General features: G+C 35.2%; 2 protein-coding genes across 3 annotated transcripts in view; one reads left to right on the top strand and one right to left on the bottom strand.

The window, feature by feature from the left end:
- Positions 1 to 504: 504 nt before the first annotated feature.
- LOC141396718 (general odorant-binding protein 28a-like) overlaps positions 505 to 22,910 on the bottom strand; it is a 67,868-nt gene continuing 45,462 nt past the window's right edge. The window contains exons 2-4 of one of the 2 annotated variants that reach the window (XM_073972357.1): positions 1,050 to 1,172; positions 876 to 964; positions 505 to 802 (exon numbers count right to left, since the gene is read on the bottom strand). In XM_073972357.1, the coding sequence (XP_073828458.1) occupies positions 584 to 802; positions 876 to 964; positions 1,050 to 1,095 (354 nt within the window). In that variant the 5' untranslated portion in view covers positions 1,096 to 1,172 and the 3' untranslated portion in view covers positions 505 to 583. Of the gene's footprint in view, positions 803 to 875; positions 965 to 1,049; positions 1,256 to 22,910 lie in introns of those variants that run through there. The other variant, XM_073972355.1, reaches the window with a different exon arrangement.
- LOC141396872 (general odorant-binding protein 28a-like) lies at positions 11,280 to 12,032 on the top strand. The gene is made up of 3 exons (XM_073972553.1): positions 11,280 to 11,468; positions 11,530 to 11,618; positions 11,694 to 12,032. The coding sequence occupies exons 1-3, from the start codon at positions 11,330 to 11,332 to the stop codon at positions 11,910 to 11,912; spliced, it is 447 nt and encodes a 148-aa protein (XP_073828654.1). The 5' UTR covers positions 11,280 to 11,329; the 3' UTR covers positions 11,913 to 12,032.

Raw genomic sequence — 22,910 nt, 5'->3', positions numbered from 1 at the left:
CCGGACTCTCAGTTTCCTGTAAGTCCACATCCACTGTGTACTCAATTATAATCTACAAAAAATAAAGAAATAATTATTTATTGTACTTTAAAATACTTTTAATATATTTTTCTTACCATCATCCATTTCGACCGTTTGTTTTTGTTTACTTGTTGTTAGTTTTTGTTTACAAGCAGCCATGTTTGTTTTTTGACACTGCTGCCAGATTTACTATTTTTCCGTTCCTTTACTTTTGTGTAAAACATGTTACTTTTGAGAGATTTTGACAGTTCTCTCTTTTGCTACTTTTACCATTAAAAAAGTAAAGGAACGGAGCTAATGTAAAAACCTCCTCCATAAACACAGTTTTCAGGAGAAATGTTCTTTTTGCATATTTAACTGAACCGTCATAAACTATTTAAGTTTGGATCCATTAACGATAAATACGACTATAAACGATAATCTAGAAGAAGAAAATAAATAAATCTAAATCCGTCCGTATTTATTTGTCTTAATAATATTTATTTTATTAAATCTTTGAACACTGTAAAGGGTATGTTGCAGATCACTGTTCGACTTTAAAATTGTCTGAGAGTTTCACCAATTAAAATTGATAATTTTCATCAATACCACGAGCATTAGCTTCTTGTTTGAAACATTTGCCATAATCTTCAGCTGCTTGACAATGATTCGAAGAGACTTCAATGTTAGCACAGGCGTTGATAATTTCCGAAGCCAATTTCATTTTATCCTCAGCACCAGATGTTACTTTTTCGGCATGTTGTAGTGCAACTTCGCTAACAAATTTTCCCGATGCATCCATCTAAAAAAAATATAAGAATTTTTATGTATGCTTTAGTATATACTCTGAGTTAACAGCAATAAAATGTTCCTACCACTTCGAACTTTTTCATTAGACACGAGCGTAAACACATTCCTTCCATGGTTGAAGCTGGTTTTCTCTCTAACATGTCCTCCATATCGACTGTAAGATAATTCATTTGTTATGTTAATTACTCACAAAAAAGTGAATGTAAAAAGTGAAAAGAATGAATTCTAATCCAAATTACCATCTGCAGCACCAACTTCAGTTTTACACTCTTCAGCTTTAGACATGACCTTGGCAATTGCATCTTTTTTATCGAATTCTCCCTGAACTAGACCAGCTCCAACAATGCACACAACAGTCAATCCTATCAAAATGTTTGCCATTGTTTTAAAATGTTTGTTTATTTTCAAATATGTATGTATGTAAAATGTAATGTTAAATGTTCGGATTATGTTTTCCAACTGTTGTCCAATTTCAAACTTTAAGGTATTTATGTGAAAAAATAAACATTATTTATTTCCCATCCATCCGCTAGTAAAAATGTAATTCATTCAGCTGTGAAATTATGGGTTACTATCTTAAAAATAACCAAAACCAACTGAAAAATGATGACATTGAATTTTTGGGCCTTTTATTTATTTCCGTATCATCGTTTCAACACATTTTTAAAGTTAATATGAATGTTTTCTTTCCATTGTAATTTTAATTGTTAGATATAGAGGGTGAAATAGCGACAATTATTAAAAAATTGTTATTGGTTACAGTTTTTGAAGAATTTTGACCAAAAATCATGAAATTTTAAAATGTTGTAAAGCGTTACGTAAAGCTGCTTTAAGGTGCTGTTTGTTGGTTTATATATGATTTGTTGACACAAATATATAGAGAAAATTCACAATATTTAACATACAATTTTGAAAATTGGCACATAGTACCAAATGAGAATGAACCATATCGGACCACGGACCATATGGGTACCCATACAAAAAAAATCCGCTCGGTTTTCGGTATTTTGAAATTTTTTAACCATATATGTTCTAGGTTTGGTACATATAATCTCGGTTTTCATAATCTCAATGCAATCCCTATACGATTCCATTCGCGAATATGTCAAGTAGAGTTTCAAAGGGGTTTAATGTCGTGGTGGTTATTAAAAGTTCAGTCCGAACACGACGTTTTTCTTCTTTAAAGTTCATATCCAGTTATCACACCCAGCTATCCCATATTTCAAAAACTTTTTTATTGAACAAATCTCGATATTTAACCTTTATAACCATCTTATAAACTTTGGTATACAATAATCTGACATTTTTTCTATAAACAATTTTTAAAATATTTACCTGAATTTACCTGAATAGACAGAGCAACCTAGACGTATTAAATACCCCAAAAAATATGGATAATTCGAAGCCTCGAATGCAGATTAGACTTGTATTGAATATTTCCAATCCAGTTATTGTAATACTCTTTAAAAAACCAAAACATTGCTATTTTATCAGAATTTATAAAGCCAACTAAAAATGCAGGAATTTACATTAAAACAAGTATGGTGCCATAGGGGGTTTTTACACACTTCGGGAAGTTTGCTCAAGAAGTATGGACTTGCCCCTGAAAAAACGTTTCCCATCGATATTGAGGCAGCGAATGCTTCAACAAAAATCCAAGTGATTCAATAGCAGGTCTTAATGTGAACTTATCCGAAATTTTGTGTGGGAGGTACCGGATTCGACAATATAGTCCATATTTGAACCTGATCTGACCTGACCAATTCGGCCACTCCCTTGAAGAGTTATCGTATGAACAAATTTTCCGAACATTTTTGAACTTTTGTGGGGGAGGTACCTGAAGGAGTGGACCGATATGGCTTATCTTCAATCTTAAACTATGTTTGGACAAAATATTACTAACCCCCTGTTGTTGTAACAGAAGAAGCGTTAGCTCGACAGAGTTTTTGCTATTTAATGGAAAATAAATTCAAACATTCAAACATTGTTGTTTTTCTGTTTGCAACGCATTGAAATAATCATTTGCGACCCTATAAAGTTCTGGTATGGCCCTCATATAGCGGCACCACTGATGGTGGTCGCAAATGATTATTTTATATTATAATTTTATTATATAACATACCCTCCATATAATGGTGGAGGGTATAAAAAACTATATCAACCATTTTTTATGATATAATTTCTGTTCCACCGCAGTGTCGTCCGTTGAGATTATTTGAAACTGATCTCTTGCTACAAATTAGTAAATATCTATGGAACAAAATAATGCTGTTATATTTATACCCTCAGCCTTTAGGCTAAGGAGGGTATATACACTTTGATACGATGAAAATGTGCCTGAACGAAATAATGGTTTTAGACCCCAATTATGTTTGGACGAAATGTGTTTCAGACAATTTGGAGTCGATCTACCCATGTCCGTCCGTCTGTCTATCCTGCTGGCTGGAGCGCACGATAACTCTCGAACGGATGAACCGATTCGGTTCAAATTTTGGCTTTCGTAATATTTTGCCCAAACTTAGTTTAAGTTCGAAGATGAGCTACATCGGTTCACTCCTGCCGGTACCTCCCCCACAAAAGTTCGAAAATGTTCGGAAAGTTTGTGCGCACGATAGCTCTTGTAGGGAGTGACCGATTTGGTCCATACTTTGTACTGCGTAAACCTTCTACCAGAGTAATATGAGTTTCCAATATGGTCTCAATAGGTCTACTCCTTCGGGTACCTCCCACACAAAATTTCGGAAAAGTTCAGTTTAGGGCCATCTCTCGAATCGCGTTGATTTTTCTTCTTGTATTCACTGCCCTTCATACGACGGTACAAGTTTTATTAGGGGCAAGTCCATACTTCCTGAGAAAACAGCATGAAAGTTGCAAAAAACACCTATGACACCGTGTGAGGTGGTTGGAGCGCAAGGTACCTCTCGAACGGATCTGCCGATTCGGTCCAAAATATGGCCTTAGTAATATTTTGTCCAAACATAGTTTAGGTTTGAAGATTAGCCATATCGGTCCACTCCTTCAAGTACCTCCCCCACAAAAGTTCAAAAATGTTCGGAAAAATTGTTCGTACGGTAACTCTTGAAAGGAGTGGGCGAATTGGTCTATACTTTACACATCCTAATATATCTACAAGATATAGATCAGTTTCAAATATGGACTATATTTGTCCACTCCATCCGGTACCTCCCACACAAAATTCCGGATAAGTTCACTTTAAGACCTAATATCGAATCACTTTGATGAAGCAACTTGCATTCGTTGCCTCAATTACGATTGTAAAAGTTTTTTAGGGGCAAGTCCATACTTCTTGAGCAAGCAGCCCGAAAAGTGTAATAACCCCCTATGGCACCATATGTTGAGGCTGGAGATCCACTTCCATAACGGCCAATGTCGATCCATTCCTTTTAGTATCTCCTCCGCAAAACTTTTGATCTTTAATCCTAATCAACATTTTTGTCGGTTCAAACGCCCAAAAGTTTTAAAACCCCCTAAATACATACGTATTTTGGGAAAAAATTGTTTCAATATACACAGGCTGAGGGTATATCTTTGTCGGCGAAGCCGACTGATACTTTTTTACTTGTTTTATTTTTTTCGATTTTTCGAATGTTAATAAAATCAAGATTATTGAGCTTGAGGTCAATGTTTACTTTTTATTTATTGCATATTATTTCCAATATTTCGAAATTACATTAAACTTCATCTTAAGGGATTTCTCTGTCGATTACTCTTTGAATAAAACCAAAAAACGTCATAGCAACCCACAACAATTGTATTTTGGGAAGTGCTAATGGATGCACATTTCTAGGAATATTCCGTTTCCCCTTCTTCGACAAAGGACTTTGTGACTACAAACGAAATCAGAAAACTGGTCGGAAACAGGTTTTTCTTCGTCAAAATCTCAACAATTGTAACCCTTAAACCAAAAATTATGTATTATGAGTTTTTTCAGAATTTTATAGACATTTTCGGATGTATAAACTTGCCAACCAAATATGGATTTGTATCATTGATCACAAGTGTTGCGGAGGAGGTACCTGAAGAAATGGACCGGACCGACATGGTTCATTTTGGAAGTAGATCTTATTTTGGGAGTCATTCCTTTTAAAGATATTTCAGTTGGTCACAGTATAATTTTCAGATTTTGGATCATTATGTCAAGAAAAGTTTGGGCTAAATCTGTTGCTCAGTTCAAGAAAAATCGCGCATAGCCAATTTTTGGACCGAATCGCTTAATCTGTATTCGAGAGCTACCGTGCTCTCCAGGCAGCCACCCAGACGAACGAACATAGCTTAGTTGACTCGAAGTTTTCTGAAAGAGATTTCTTCCAAACACACTGTGATCCTTAAACCATTATTTCAATGAGGCACATTTTGGCTAAAGTATAAAAAATGTAGATTGGGAAAATTGTTTTTATGGATTTTTGGTAAAAGAATGCATACATGTATAAAACTTGGATAGGACGCCAGATTTTCATTTTAAAAGAATTCAATACTGGTTATCAGAGTTTTCCTTGTTCCTGATCAATTTATGAGAAGATCCACGACAGGAAACCAGATTTTCTATAAGAGAATTCCGACGATTGGAAGCCAAAATTAGTCTATTGACAGATGCACGATTGGGCGACAGAATTTGTCATTTACATACCCGCGATTGGGTGCTTGAATTTCAGGATGGATAGACGCACTATTGCTCAGCATTACTTCTCTATCAAGAAAACCACTATCGGCCTTCAGAAATTCTTTGTGATAAGATCTACGATTGGGCACCAAAATATATTCAGGGAAATAACTACAATTGGTTTCTTTATGACAATAACAACGATTGGACACCTGAATTTCCGAAAATGAAATATTGACAATTTTCTGACACCACAGCGCGATAAAAGACAAAGAAGGCACGTGTCTCGGCGTTTTTTATTTATATAACTCCTAAATTCTACCAGTAAATATAAAAAATACTAGTGGATAACGCCATGATATCCAAACGTTCACTCTGCATAAATCAATTCTCTACTAATAACATTTTCTTTCCATAAATTACTCAATAAAATCGGAGAGGAAAATTGAAGCCGTGATTTTAAAATTTTGTGAAGTAGGAAACAAAGGAAAGGATCTCAACATTCCATGTAAAACAATTAAATGTTAAGATATTTCTAAGGTTTGCCGATTGTATTATCTTTCTTTTGGTCTTACCGAAGTGATATCATACGCCCAAAAATATTTGCGATTATTAATGTATCCATTGTTTTGCACATATATTAAATCTAATATATTGTCAAAAAAAGTTCTAAAAACAAAAGCCGTTTTAATTAAAAATAGTAATGAGAATTATTGCATCAATAACACTGAAACACTTTTGAAAGTACAGACCCAAAAGTCAAAAACCCTTGTTGGGTTTTGTTGTGTCAGATCAGCATTTCTGGGCTATATTTCTGAAACTTATGTGAATCTTCATCTGACGTCTGAAGCAAATTTGTAGGTAAGGGCAAGAATAAAATATTTGTTATAAAATATGGAAAATTTCCATAATTTGGATACATTTCGCACCATATCTCCAAAACCGTTTGTTTTTTCTGAATATTTTCTTTTGGAAAAATATTCGCTGGAATGTAACATGCCATTGTTGTAAAATGTCTCTATCACGTTGTTTTAAGTAGATTTTTCAACGACGATTTAATAAATATGTCAATAATGTGGTGAAATCCGAAATGCGAGAATACACTGTTGGTGTGAACTGTGTTTGAAATACGAGTTGTAAAAGATATGATGCAAAAAACCGCTGAAACAAGCATTTTAGAGTTTCAGAATGTTCCGAAGAATTGCTGAGAACTTTATTTGGAAGATTTTTGCAAAAAGTTACTTGGTTCAACTCCCAATAGTTTATCCAATACTGACCAGAATTTCAGCAATTATGTAAAATTTTCTATATTTTATCGATTTTGATATCCTAGATGGAGATTTTCTTATGTTGCCTGTTCAAAAGATAAGTTGTACTAAATTAGGGTTACAATAATGCTAAAGACACCAAGGCCAAATTCCTGATCGTTTCTGAGATAAAGGCCCGATAATTTCAAAAAACTGTAGTTTTAGCTCGGTTTAGATAAGGGCATAAAATCCTAACTGGATCTGACATGACAAAACCCTACTAGGGTTTTTGTAGTCTCAATAGGTACTTTCAAAAAATACATACTCGAAGTTGTTTGCATACTCAGTGTTGCATAGTGTAAGTCTGAAATAAGGTTTAAATCATTGCTAAATAGGAAATTTTCGCTAACATGAACTTTCAAAATTTTGGAAATGAAATCCTGCCTGGAGGAGTGTTACCTTCTGCAACATTCAAGCTCCATACACATTACTGAACGGTATGAGAACGCCTTCATATCTCCTATATTTATGCATTAAAACATTTTAAATATGGAACAAATACCGCAGAAGACTACCGAAGTCTCCTTTTTATACCCTCCACCATAGTATGGAGGGTATATTAAGTTTGTTTTTCCGTTTGTAACGCATTGAAATACTCATTTGCATACCCTATAAAGTATATATATTCTTGATCAGGGTAAAATTCTGAGTCGATCTGTGCACGTCCGTCCGTCCGTCCGTCTGTGGTAATCACTCTAGCATCCACAAAAATGGAGATACGACGCTGAAATTTTGGGAAAACGCGTCTTTTGTTTGCAGGCAGCTCAAGTTCGATGATGGGCTATATCGGTCGACGTTTTGGTATAGCCCCCATATAACGGTACCCCCCGATTTACGCTATTTTGATGTTTTTAGCTACATTTTCAGACCGATTTAGCTATAATTTGACATTTAGGGTTCTTAAGTGTCAATAAACCTATATAACAAAAGTTGTGGACATAGGTCCACGTTTTGGTATAGCCCCCATATAACGATAACCCACGATTTACGATATTTTGCAGTTTTTAGCTACATTTTCAGACCGATTTAGCTATAATTTGACATTTATGGTTCTTAAGTGTCAAAAAACTTACATAACAAAAGTTGTGGACATAGGTCCACGTTTTGGTATAGCCCCCATATAACGATAACCCACGATTTACGATATTTTGCAGTTTTTAGCTACATTTTCAGACCGATTTAGCTATAATTTGACATTTAGGGCTCTTAAGTGTCAATAAACTTATATAACAAAAGTTGTGGACATAGGTCCATGTTTTGGTATAGCCCCCATATAACGGTACCCCCGATTTACGGTATTTTGACGTTTTCAGCTACATTTTCAGACCGATTTAGCTATAATTTGACATTTAGGGTTCTTAAGTGTCAATTGACTTATATAACAAAATTTGTGGACATAGTTCCACGTTTTGGTATAGCCCCCATATAACGGTAACCCCCGATTTACGGTATTTTGAAGTTTTTAGCTACATTTTCAGACCGATTTAGCTATAATTTGACATTTAGGGTTCTTAAGTGTCAATTGACTTATATAACAAAACTTGTGGACATAGGTCCACGTTTTGGTATAGCCCCCATATAACGGAACCCCCCGATTTACGGTATTTTGACGTTTTTAGCTACATTTTCAGACCGATTTAGCTATAATTTGACATTTAGGGTTCTTAAGTGTCAATTGACTTATATAACAAAATTTGTGGACATAGTTCCACGTTTTGGTATAGCCCCCATATAACGGTAACCCCCGATTTACGGTATTTTGAAGTTTTTAGCTACATTTTCAGACCGATTTAGCTATAATTTGACATTTAGGGTTCTTAAGTGTCAATTGACTTATATAACAAAACTTGTGGACATAGGTCCACGTTTTGGTATAGCCCCCATATAACGGAACCCCCCGATTTACGGTATTTTGACGTTTTTGGCTACATTTTCAGACCGATTTAGCTATAATTTGACATTTAGGGTTCTTAAGTGTCAATTAACTTATATAACGAAAGTTGTGGACATAGGTCAACGTTTAGGTATAGCTCCCATATAACGGTACCCCCGATTTTGACGTTTTTAGCTACATTTTCAGACCGATTTAGCAATAAATTGACATTTAGGGATCTTAAGTGTCAATAAATGTATATAACAAAACTAGTGGACATAGGTCCATGTTTTGGAATAGCCCCCATATAACGTTACCGCCCGATTTCAGGTATTTTGACGTTTTAAGTCACATTTCTAGACCGAATTAGCTATAATTTGATATTTAGAGTTCTTAGTGACCAAAAAACTTATATTCGAAAAAATTATGAACATAGGTACATGTTTTGGTATAGCCCCATATAACGGTACCTCCCGATTTTTGGTATTTTGGGATTTTTACCTACATGTTTTAACCGAATTAGCTGTAATTCGAACATTTGACATTTGAAGTTTTTAGTGGTCACCACACCTCTCCACCAAAATTCTCTGAAATTTTGGGAAAATGCGTCTTTTGTTTGCAGGCAGGTCAAGTTCGATGATGGGCTATATCGGTCCACGTTTTGGTATAGCCCCCATATAAAGGTACCTCCCGATTTTCGGTATTTTGGGATTTTTACCTACAAGTTTTAACCGAATTAGCTGTAATTTGAACATATGACATTTGAAATTCCTAGTGGTCACCACACCACTCCACCAAAAATTGTCGAGAAAGGTCGATGTATTGATAAAGCCCCCATATAACGGTACCTCCCTAGTTTCAGTAATTTGATGATTTTAGCTACAATATTAAACCGAACTAGCAGTAATTTGACATTTGAAGTTCTTAGTGGTCACAACACCTCTCCATCAAAAATTGTCAACATAGGTCCATGTTCGGATATAGCTCCCATATAACGGTACCTCCCAATTTTCAGTAATTTTGCAATTTTAGCTACAATTTTTAACCGAACTAACTGTAGTTTGACATTTGAAGGTTGTAGTGGTCACCACACATCTGCATCAACAATTTTCAACATAGCCCCAATATAACGATACTTCCCGATTTTCGGTACTTTGAAGATTTTACTTAAAATGTTTAACCAACGTATGTCCATGTTTTGGTATAGCCCCAAAACAAACCTCCCGATTTTCCGTACCTTAGCTTTATTTTTTGGATGAACTTTCTGTAATTTGAAATTTAAAAGCCAACAAAAATTCTGCAACAAAATTTTTTCATTTAAGTTCATATTTTTGTATAGCCCACATACCTCCGAACTAGCTGTTAATGACATTTGAAGTTCCCACGTTACGTACCGATTTTCTGTATTTTGAGGATTCTAGTTGCAATTTTTAACCGAATTAGGAGTTATTTGACATTAAAGGCTCCCATCAAAAACTGTCAACATAGGTCCATGTTATATTATAACCCCTATATAACGGTACCTCCCAATTTCTATCCCACCAAAAATTTTCAACATACATAGTTAGATATAGACACCATAAAAAAGGGCCTCCCGAATGAAGCATTTTATGTACATTATCTGACATTTTAACGTACCTACTTAAAATTGGGGACAGGAATGAAAACTAATTATTCCATTTTAGTTCAGCATATTTTATGGTGGAGGGTATGAAAAGTTCGGCCCGGCCGAACTTAACGCTTTTTTACTTGTTTTCATTCTTTTATCTTTTTATGTACCGTTGGGATTTGCCGCAAATAACGCCCGCTAAATTTCAGTCCGCTTCCTTTTTATCCGCAGCTATTAGCGCATTTGTTCAGTTGGTAATTTATAACTAACTAAGGAACTAGTTACTTTTGGGAACAAAGGAAACTGAAAGAACGATGAAAGAAGAAGATTCATTGAACTATATCGCTCTCGGAACTATTTGGGGAAAAGGAACTAGAAAGATCGGTCCGCTCCAGGAGCTAGATTGCCCAACTCTACCTGATATAACGCGACGTGTATCTATAAGGAATTTTAAATTAATTTAATTAATACCATTAGCCCTCCGAATTGGTTGTGATTTGAAAATTGGTAAATCAGGGGCTCAATTCTGTTTCTATGAAAATGTGAAATTAAAACTATTATAAAGGAAATAAATTTCATGTGAAAAAAATATAAAGAAAATATTTTTCATTTCAAATTTTCATAGAACAAGAATCCAGCCCCAGATATGGTAAATTTTACGCCCTGGAAGTCGATACTAACTTCGTACAGTGGAATAACATCCAATATCCACTTTATTATAGCTGCAATGAACTTGATATGTGGTTGGTTGTGAGTTTGTGGTTAACCGAATCTATCCACACTCACATTGGTGGATGAGAGATTAGCAACCATTCCATAAAAGCAAATTTGTCAACTCCACCAAAAATTACAAAAGAAAATTGTGTTCAGAAATAACAAACACACTAAATGTCAAAACTACATAGTATCAAAACTGGCATAGTATTTAGATATATTTAACAGTATCATAACCCATAATTTCACAGATGAAATACTTTCAATTAAATAGTGGAAATTAAGCAATGACAAATTTAGTTTATTCTACCTATAAATAAGTGAACAAATCGACATTAGATAACAGTTGAAATTTATAATTCTAACAAATTTACAAAAAAACGAACTCAACAGCAATGGCTAAACTTTTGGCAATTTTTGTTTTGTGTATTGTTGGAGCTGTTGTAGTTCGTGGTGAATTCGATAAAAAGGAAGCGCTTGAAAAATTCAAGACTGCCGCCGAAGAGTGTAAAAGCGAAGTTGGTGCTACAGATGGTGAGTTCCTCGTAATTCTGAAAATATGAAGAGTAAAATTCATCCTCCGTCCATATTACAGCTGATATCGAAGAAATGCTCGGGAAAAAACCAGCCTCAACTATGCCGGGAAAATGTATGCGTGCATGTCTCATGAAGAAGTTCGAAGTGGTATGCTATTTTGTGGCATAGAATAAAAAAAGTTTAAGAGGTTTTTATATGACAAAATTCGTACTCTTCTTTTAGATGGATCCTTCAGGAAGATTTGTTCCCGAAGTTGCTCTGAAACATGCCAATAAAATGGCAGATGGTTCTGCTGATAAAATAAAGTTGGCTTCGGAAATTATCAACGCATGCGCCAATATTGAAGTATCTTCGGAACACTGTCAAGCCGCCGAAGATTATGGCAAATGTTTTATGGAACAGGCTAAAGCTCATGGAATCGATGAAAATTATCAATTTTAATTGTTCGAAATTGACCAAAAATTTGTTAATCGGCATATGTTATTTTCGTATTTACTGTCTTCAAAAAGTATGCAAAAATTTAAGTAAATAAAATATGCAAATAAGTTTATGAACCAAAAACTCGGATTTTTAATGACAAAGTGAGTTTCTGTAAAACATTTTAATTTTAGTTTAGCTATTGTGTTTTGAACGTAAAACTTTTTTCGAAGACTTTGGGCTTTCATTGTCAAGAATAAGACAAAAGACCAAAAAAGACGACACATATCTCGACGTTTTCTCCATCACTTACACTTTGGAGGTTATTGACATATTGATGTCAAAGGGGTAATTTTGTCATGCTCATGTCTTTTAATGCGTTAAAATTTTTTATCTACTCTCACAGGGAAAGTTCAATAACAAACACTCTTACCAAAATGTGTGTTGAGTTTATTTTTTCTATTATATAGGTAGGATTGTTGCTTTTAAGAAACGTTTTAGTAAATTACCGTAGCGTTTGCAAGTAGTGAGCTATTTTATTTTTCCTCAGGTACTAAATTATAGTGAAATTCGAAATTTAGTGGTATAGAACTCTTAGGGAACAACATGGTATTCACAGGGAACAACATGGTATTCCATCCGTTTAACAGCTTTTTAAATTTATTGAAATGGGTAAAAATGTGAGTGTTTATACCCTCAGCATTTATTCCAACGAGGGTATATACACTTTCATACGGGCAAAATGTGCCTCATCGAAATAATGTGGACGAAATTCGTTTCAGAAAATTTGGAGTTGATTTAGCCATGTCCGTCCGTTTGACTGGAGCGCACGATAACTGTCGAACGGATCAACCGATTCGGGGCAAAATTTGGCTTTCGTATTATTTTGTCCAAACTTATTTTAAGTTGGAAGATGGGTTATATCTGTCCACTCCTTCCGGTACCTCTCCCACAATAGTTCAAAAATGTTCGGAAAATTTGTGCGCACGATGACTCAGAGGGGAGTAAACGATTTGGTCCATACTTTGCACATCGTAAAATTTCTAGCAGAATTAGATATGGACTCAATCGATCCTTCGGGTACCTCCCACACAAATTTTCGAAATAGTTCAGTTAAAGACCTGCTTTCGAATCGCTCTGATTTTTGTTGTAACAACTTGTATTCACTGGTTTGTATAGATCAGGTTCGAATATGGGCTATATTTGCCCACTAGTTTAACTTCTAAAATGGCCCATAATGTTCCTCTCCTTAGGGTACCTTTAGGGTCTGTTCGAAGATCCTTTGGAAATGTATACCGATGCTATTCGTTGTGGTCCTGTTTAACATAATATTATCCGTGGACAAGTCCATGCTTCCTGGTATTTTGGTCCAAAAGTTATACGATGACCCACTGAAATTACTAGAGGGCGCGATATCTATCGAAAAGATATGACTCTCAAAATAAGATCCACTTCCATAATGGACTATGTCGATCCATTCCTTTAAGTACTTCCTCCGCAACATTTTTGAACTTTAATCCTAATCCACATTTTTATCGGAAAGTTCAAATGTCCTAAACGGGACAATTCTAGAAAGACCCTAAATACATTTGATCTGTCCGTAGATGAAAGTTTCAATTCACATAGGCTCTGTCGGCTAAGCCGACTGATACTTTTTTACTTGTTTTCATACAGTTTCCCATATTAATTATAGCTTTTTTACACAAATGGTCATTTTTATACCCTCCACCATAATATTGAGGGTATAATTATATTTGCCATTCCGTTTGTATCACATCGCAATATTCTTCGCAATTAAAGTATAAATATTCTTGATCAGCATAAAATTCTAAGTCGATATAACTATGTCCGTCTGTCCGTCCGTCTGTTGAAATCAAGATACAGATCGCAATTTTTAAGATAGAACCTTATAATTTGATATATTCTATCACTCCTAGGAAGTTTGTGGTGTCAATATCCCAGCAAAAAGGCTTAAATTTGATATAGCCCCCATAGAACCGTACCTCCCGATTTTCGGTATTTTGAATGTTTTAGACACAATGACCAACCGAAAGTATTCAAATTATGTGGTTAGTCTTCGGCAGAGGTACCAAACAGTCGCACAGAGAATTGTGGTAATTTTTGCAATACATTTATTGTCACCTCCAACTAGCAGTTAATTTTTGTTTTTGACGGTATTTTTATAAATCGCAAATAAACTTTGCAAATTTTGACGGAATATTGTTTTGGGGACCAATAGCAAGGTATTTGCACAAAAAATCGTATAGTTTTAACATAAACTAACAATTAATATGAAATTTTTTACAATGTCGGCCTTTGCAATACATTTGTTGTCTAACTGTATGTACAGTGGTGGCCAACACATTTGCAACAAAATTGCACGTTTTAGGAAATTTTATTTAAAATATTTTTTTGAAAGTAAAATTAAGTATTTTTTTGAAATTATTTATAATAGTTCATTGTCTCAAATATAAGAATATAAAACGATTTGACACGTTAAGGCGAAACCTATAGCTCTGCGTGTTGCGTGTGCGTTCAAAAATACAAAAACAAAATACATGTATTTCAAATTGAAAACAACAACAAATTTGAAAAAATATGATCAGCGAATCTGCACCTGGAATTGACAGATTTTAATACCAGAATTGGGGAATGGGGATCTTCTCAGATGTGTACTTCGGTACGGAAAGTCTCTGATCGCCACTCACTTGGGAATGGCCAGAGATGATTCATTTGCTGAATTTTCCAAGCAGCTCACTACTTCCGATTTTAAATCAAGTATTCCCCGGTAATATCGTACAGACAACCGTTTGTCGATAGCTAGAGTGAGAAGGCGACCCGGCCTAGAGGGTTTCGTTGGCAATCCCAACGCTAGGATCGGATGTTGTGGTCTAATCAGCCTCACATCTTAAAGGAACCCGATTGCAACGTAGTGTCTGTTTTCAAATTGGGCGACTACAAACAGCGTCTGTACTCCAGAGGAGCGGCTGAATTCTAGAAGGAAAACTATATACCCATCAGAAGGCAACGGGAAACCACTGATGTACCATCCCTTGAAAATCATGCATTATGAATACAACACAAAACATACGGCCCTCAATCTCCGGTAACTCGAGGTCTTCGACAGCCTCCTACGTTCAAAGATATTCCAAACCAAAGCTCATTCGGCTTTGTCTAAAAAAAAAAATACAATACTTTAGAAAATGCTGATACTACCCATGCTAATGTATGGGTCCGATGCCTGGGTACTTGCGCAAGAAGATAAGGTGTTGTTTGGTGTGTTTAAAAGAAAAATTCTTCAAAAGACCTACGGGCCAATATGCGTTGCTGGTGAGTATCGACGTTGTATGAACCACGAGCTGTATCGGCTATACAAAGCAATGTGTATAATTAAACGTATCCAGATACAACGATTACGTTAGCTAGGCCATGTCTTAAGAATGAGCGCTGATAAACTCGCTAAAAAGGCGTAAAAATACGGTCCGCATGATGGTGCACGCCGAACTTTAAGGCCAAGGTTTGTTTATTCCATACAAGTGGAAGGCGAGATCAAAAAGAGCTGTATTTCGAATTGGAAAAATAAAGCAACAAATAGAGAGGAATATAAATCTTTTCTTAGTTCGACTTATATCACAAAAGTTCGGTGGTTCTTTATGTTGCCCTCACACGGTGCGTCTTAACTAAATTTAAATGAAAGGTGCTTACACCTGGGAAGTTTTTGCGGTTTCTGAAACTATAATGTTCATAGATGAGAAAAATAAAAAAAAAATCGTAGAAGGGATTTTTCACGATTTTGGTTGGAAGAAGGTAACAAATTGACTCCCACTGCATTACAAGTAAATGGTATTACACTAGTTCCAGGTTTACAGTCATGTACCAGAAAAGTGGTGGTTTTTATTTTAGAGATAATATTCGCAACTGACGCCTTTTCGTTTACTTGGGGAGAAAAAGGTGTCAATTGGTTCCCTCGCATTACTTAGGGTTACATTTTATACTAGTACGTCTTCGAAGCAGTTCTGGACAAGTAATATTGCGAAAATTGCAATTTACATTACTAGCGGGTAGGAATGCGTAGCGCACGAGAGAGGTATCGCGAGAAAAGGAGAGAGGAGAAACGTATTTTCGTCATGAAAAAGAGATATTTGGAAAAGTGGGAGTGTGAAAAAATCGAGATGTACAGGAGCCAGAACGAAGTCCGAAAATTCTACCAGGATATGGAAAGAACATTTTTCCAAACTATTGGTATCAATACCAGCGAAGGCGACGAAGATACTACAGATCCAATCCGAGAAGACTGTATTGAGTGTATACAGCCCTGCCAAGATGAGGTAAAGACAACAATAAATCGGCTGAAGAATAATAAGGCAGCAGGAGCCGAGCTATTCAAACCCGGAGACGAGACGTGCCCCGTCCACAAGAAAGCAGATAAGACTGCATGCTTTAACTATAGGGACATACGTCTTCTCCTTATTGGATACAATATAGTGTCAGGTATATTCCACCAACGGCTAAAGCCTATGGTCAACGAAATAACAATGCCTATTTAGACCTGGCAAATCCACCATTGACCAGATATTTACAGTGCAGCAAATTCTGTGAAAAAAAACCAAGAGATGCAGGTCGACACGTGCCATATTTTATCGATTATAGAGTAATCTTCGACAGCCTCCTACGTTCAAAGATATTCCAAACCAAAGTTCATTCGGCTTTGTAAAAAAAACAATACTTTAGAAAACGCTGATACTACCCATGCTAATGTATGGGTCCGATGCCTGGGTACTTGCGCAAGCAGATATTGTGGTGTTTGGTGTGTTTAAGAGAAAAATTCTTCAAAAGATCTACGGGCCAATATGCGTTGCTGGTGAATATCGACGTTGTATGAACCACGAGCTGTATCGGCTATACAAAGCAATAAGTATATTTAAACGTATCCACATACAACGATTACGTTAGCTAGGCCATGTCTTAAGAATGAGCGATGATAAACTCGCTAAAAAGGCTTAAAAATACGGTCCGCATGATGGTGCACGCCGAAGGTTTGTTTATTCCATACAAGTGGAAGGCGAGATCAAAAAGAGCTGTATTTCGAATTGGAAAAATAAAGCAACAAATAGAGAGGAATATAAATCTTTTCTTAGTTCGACTTATATCACAAAAGTTCGGTGGTTCTTTATGTTGCCCTCACACGGTGCGTCTTAACTAAATTTAAATGAAACGTGCTTACACCTGGGAAGTTTTTGCGGTTTCTGAAACTATAATGTTCATAGATGAGAAAAATAAAAAAAAATCGTAGGAGGGATTTTTCACGATTTTGGTTGGAAAACGCAAGCCCTATCGAAATTGGGTTAAAGAAAGTGTTGTAGCAGTGAAAATTCTCTACAAGATTGTCCTTTATGATGTTTTCGTAGGTATTACCATTTTTGAGATATAGAAGTTCAAATTTTGACAATTTATCGACTGTATCGTCTCCTTATAAATCTAGGTCATGACTGCAATTTCCCAACTTAAACTTAAATATCTTAAAAATGGTACAACCTAGTACAAAAACAAGTGAGAAAAGGCTATAGTCGGTACGGGGCCGACTATGTGATACCCTACACCACTAACTCTGTGAATAATCTTTTCACTCGAAAACATTTCTTTTATGGAGATACGAAAGTTTTCACCTATCAGGCTTTTATACCAAATGACTTAAGGCGAACTGAACCCAAATAATTAATATTTAATTTTATATTTGACATCACCAACATCAATAGGCTTCTATCTCTGTGATCGTGATGATCCGATCAAAATTCCGACCTGTAGTGTGATTGCAGAAAAAGTGGAAAAAGGGATGCATTAACGACTATTGCGATATCTCTATTATTTGACTACCTACGCCAACCTACTTTGCATAATTTCAAAGATGGGATTTTCTACTTTCTTAGTCAGGCTTTGCTTTTAGAAGGTCCCCAACCAAAGGTGTGAAATCTGTCATTATTATTAAAATCGCAAAAATGAGAAGTTGGGTTTTATTAGCGACTATTGCGATATCTTCGTTGTTAGACCACCTACGACAATCTACGTTACATTGTTGTAAAGGTGATATTTCATACTTTCATTGCCAGGTTTTGCTTTTTATAGACCCCTTATAGACGCTGAGATATTTGCTTTGGAATAAAATGTTGACTTTTTCTCCAAATAAAGTTTTTGCTCATTCCGACCCCTAAATATTATCCGACCATCATCAAAATCAATAGGCTTCTTCCTCTGTGAGACCCTCATTAACTCTCGAAATTTCGTGACGATCCGATCAAAATTGCGCCCAGTAGCATGATTTCCAAAAAAATGGAAAAGTGGGATGTATTATCGAATATTGCAATATCTCCGTTATTTGGTCAGCTACGCCGACCTAGGTTGCATCATTGTAAAGACGGAATCTTCTACTTTCATAGTAAGGCTTTTCTTTTGGAAAGTATCCAACCAAAGCTGTGATATTCGTCATTATAACTTAAATCGCAAAAATGAAAATTTGGGTTTAATTTGCGACTATTGTGATATCTTCGTTGTTTGATCACCCACGAGCACCTAATTAACATCGTTAGAAAGGTGATATTTTCTGCTTTCATTGTCAGGTTTTGCTTTTGGTATACCCCTTATAGAATCTGAGATATTAGCTTTGGAAAAAAACGTTGTCTTTTTATCCAAATAAGTTTTTTGCCCATTCCGACCCCTAAATATTATTCGACCCTCACCAAAATCAATAGGCTTCTTCCTCTTTGAAATCCCCATTAACTCTCACAATTTCGTGACGATCCGATCAAAATTGCGGCCTGTAGCGTGATTTCCAAAAAAATGGAAAAATGGGATTAATTACCGACTATTGTGATATCTCCGCTATTTGGTCACCTACGCCGACCTAGTTTGAATCATTGTAAAGGTGGAATCTTCTACTTTCATAGTCAGTCTTTGCTTTTGGAAAGTCCCCAGCCAAAGCTGTGATATTCGTCATTATAACTTAAATCACAAACATGAAAATTTGGGGTTTATTTGCGACTATTGTGATATCTTCGTTGTTTGGTCACCTACAAGAACCTGCTTTACATCATTAGAAAGGTGATATATTCTACTTTCATTGTCAGGTTTTGCTTTTGGTATACCCCATATAGAAGCTGAGATATTTGCTTTGGAAAAAAACCTTGTCTTTCTATCCACATAAGTTTTTTGCCCATTCCGACCCCTAAATATTATCCGACCATCACCAAAATCAATAGGCTTCTTCCCCTCCGGGACCCCCATCAATACCCAAAATTTCGTGACGATCCGATCAAAATTGCGACCTGTAGCGTGATTACAAGGTTTAGATGGACAGACGGACAGACGGACGGACGGACGGACTGACGGACACACATAGCCAGATCGACTCAGCTCGTCGAGACATTCATTTTGATATATATAAGTATGGGTCTACGACCATTATTTCGATGCGTTACAAACTTTTTGGCCAAAACCAACTTATAATACCCTCCCCACATAGTGGTGTAGGGTATAATTACGAAAACCAATCTTATAGAGAATTTTTTCAGCTATAAGATTTTCTCTAGTCCCATTTCGATAAGACTTAGCGTTTTCAAGCAAATCGTGAAAACCTAACAAAAAAACCTAAAAATGTGACCTGAACTTCTATATCGCAAAAATGGTTTACCATAGGAACAAATCATAACGGTCAATCCTCTGGAGAATTTTCACAGCTACAAATTTTTTTTAGTCCCATCTTATCTTATCGAAGACTTTGCGGTTTCCAAGCAAAATTGCGAAAACCTAAAATAAACCTAAAAATGAATAAAAATTGACGCGATTTATTTGAAAATCCCTCCTGCGATTTTTTTTTGATTTTCCTCATCTATGAACATTTTAGTTTCAGAAACCACAAAAACTTTCCATATGTAAGCATATAGTATATAGTCTTCGTTGGCACAATACAACAATCCTGCAGAGAATTTTCAGTATAGGTCCACGTTTTGATATAGCCGCTATGACGAGTGCTCATAAAAATCCAATCATTGTTGATGCTAAAAAACAATTTCTTCATATAGCACAATTGAAGGACACCTCACTATTTTGAAGGTTGTGGGCTCAATATCCAACCAATTGGCTCAAATTTGGCATTTAGTCTTCTTTGGGGGTATAAAACATTTCACCAAAAATTTGTCGGTATAGGTCCACGTCTTCATATAGCCCGATGTTCGGTATTCCGAAGGTTGAGTCCTCAATATCCAATCGAAATGGCTGAAATTTTAGACACATTATCTTACCGAATTGTCTGAAATTTGGTATTGAGGGTTCTCAGATTTAAAGGTACTACGATGTGAAGTATTTTAAAGGATTAGTCTACTGTATTGTGGATTCCAATGGTATATTCCTAATATGAAGGTACCTCCAGATTTTACGTACCTAGCGAAGATGTGGTATCCGATGGAATTGCAATTACGAACTTCGAAAAAAGCCGAATTGTGCTGCATTGTACCAGGTTTGTGCCGATTTTTTTTTTTTCGAAATGCGAAAAATGTCTTAGATATTTGACAAAAGTTTTTTTCGAAAAAATGTTGACAGAAATGCAGTTTTTGAATTTCGAAAAAATTGAAGTTGTGCTGAATTGTTGTCAGTTTGTGCTCGATATCTCATACCATTTTCGAAAAAACTATATTTTCGAATACATGACAGAATTGCAATTTTCGAATTTCAAAAAAAAAAAAAAATTGTGCTGAATTGTGTTCAATTTGTGCTCATTTGTGCCGTAAAAATTTTTTCGTTATACAGTAACATTTTCGAAAAAAACGTTATTTTCAAAAATATGACAGAATTGCAATTTTCGAATTTCGAAAAAACAAAAGTTGTGCTGAATTCTACTCGATTTGTGCCAACTTGTGCCGTTTAATTGTTTTTAATATCCGTTTTCAAGATATGGCAATTTCGAAAAACCAGTATTTTTTATGAAAAACCACTGTAATTTCTGTAAAAATGCAAATATCGGGATGAGTGCTGAGTTGGATTCGCCAAGCAAAAATTTTCGTCCATACATTGGAAATTTCTAAAGGGGTGAGTACATATGCTGCCTTGCCTGCTTACCTTGCTTGCTTCTGATAAAAGAATAAAAAGGAAAAGGGCAAGCCAGTTCGAAATTTGCTCGGCCTTCTTTATTCTTTTATTTTTATTATGTCAGAAATGAAGCAGGAAAGCAAGGCAATCAGGCAAGGCAGCTTATGTACGCAGGCCTTAACTCTCACTTCCGAAAAAATTGGAATTTTTCAATTCTGTAAATGGGGCTGATTTCGAAAAATGTTTGGGGCACAAATGAGCACAAACTGAGCACAATTCAACACAACTTTTATTTTTTTTCGAAAATCGCATTTCTGTCATGTATTCAAAAATATCGATTTTTTCGAAAACGGTACGAGATATCGAAAAAAAATTTGGGCACAAATGAGCACAATTCAGCACAACTTAAATTTTTTTTCGAAATTCGGAAATTGCGTTTCTGTCAACAATTTTTCGAACAAAATCTTTTGTCGAATATCTCATCATTTACCAATTATTGTATCACTAAACTAAAATGTTTCCCTCTAATTAACCTCAGATAAATTTACTAATTAGAACATTTTTTCGAACCATAATGACACAACTTTATTCCATCCATTTGTACTCTAATAATAGCTATCTTTATTAATTCTAAAAAAAGATTTTTGTGATGAGTGAAAACAATATAGAAATGTACATATGTATGTATGTGCAGTTAGACAACTAAATGTTTGCAAACGTATATCAGATAACATACTTTGAATTAAATGTTTTTGGCCTAAATTGATATTTATACATTAATAACAAAATAAAAGCTATTCGAATGGGATAGCTGAAAATATTCGTTAAAATATTGACAAAATTAAGTGTACTGATTTAATTTGCTGACAAATAAACGTTTATATACAGTGGTGGCCAATACATTACACACTAGAGTAATTTCACTGAAATTCTGACATGAAATTATGCGTCTCAAGATCGACCTTCATAGTAGAGTAAAATCATAAAATTGCTGTAGTGGGGAATTCGATTTAAGAACACCTAATTTCATGAAATTTTTTAATGAAATTCACCCTAGTGTGGACCGGGATTTAGGAATTTTTATTTAAAATATTTGTATGAAAGTAAAATTAAGTATTTTTGGCAATTATTTATAGTTCATTGTCTCAAATGTAAGGATATAAAAAGTTTTTACACGTTATACAACAAAAACATTGAAAAAATATGAAAATACATAACACGTCTTAAAATGTAATGGTCAAAACATATGCAACTGAACCAAATCCGACGCAAAAATCTTCAATATTTTGTAAAATATATTTTTTGTATGGTTTAAGTCATTTGTATTTGTTTTGGGAAGATTAAAAGTAAATAAAATTTTGAAACTGATATCAGTCATACGTACTTCTTCGGGGGAGTGGCGGGTCGTACGGGAGAAGCATGGATATGGGTACAAGGGTCAAAATTTTCAAAACTAGTGGAAATTTCTTCACATTTCTGTTGTCAATTTAATAGAATTCAAAGTTTAGAATTCAATTTATTTGCAAAAGCCAGAAGTCAGGGTCAAACATATGATCGTAGCGATTTGGTCCATATCAGAATGATGGATACTAATGTATTGATGTTATAACGGGCGCACAGAGGGGAAATTTGTGTTAAAATTTGATCAAAATCCCTAGTAAGCTCATTTATAGTCGGATTGATATAAAATTTTGCACAAAGCATATCTTCTGTACAAGGACTAATCCTATAGAAAATAATGAAAATCGGTCCAGATTTGGATGCAGCTTCCATATATATTCGCATCTGATATGAGATAAAAATGCACCAAAATCACTGAAATGTGACACATGCAACCTGAACCAGCTTAAAAAACATTGAGCCAATTTTCAAACAAATCGGTACAGATGTACAGTCGCTCCAAGCGAAAGTCGTACACCTAATGAAACTTTTTTAATTTACTTA

This window comes from Musca autumnalis, unplaced genomic scaffold (assembly GCF_047663935.1).
Source record: "Musca autumnalis isolate F117 unplaced genomic scaffold, ASM4766393v1 scaffold_3, whole genome shotgun sequence".
NCBI classification, from domain to species: domain Eukaryota; kingdom Metazoa; phylum Arthropoda; class Insecta; order Diptera; family Muscidae; genus Musca; species Musca autumnalis.
The sequence above is the reverse complement of the archived record's forward strand: the minus strand, read 5'-3'. Positions and strand labels throughout refer to the sequence as shown.

Excerpts from the sequence above, each read along its gene's own strand:
- LOC141396872 (XM_073972553.1), top strand. The coding sequence starts at position 11,330 with ATGGCTAAACTTTTGGCAATTTTTGTTTTGTGTATTGTTGGAGCTGTT. Across the intron at positions 11,469-11,529 it reads CGAAGTTGGTGCTACAGATG|CTGATATCGAAGAAATGCTC; the intron begins GTGAGTTCCTCG and ends TCCATATTACAG. Across the intron at positions 11,619-11,693 it reads TCATGAAGAAGTTCGAAGTG|ATGGATCCTTCAGGAAGATT; the intron begins GTATGCTATTTT and ends CTCTTCTTTTAG.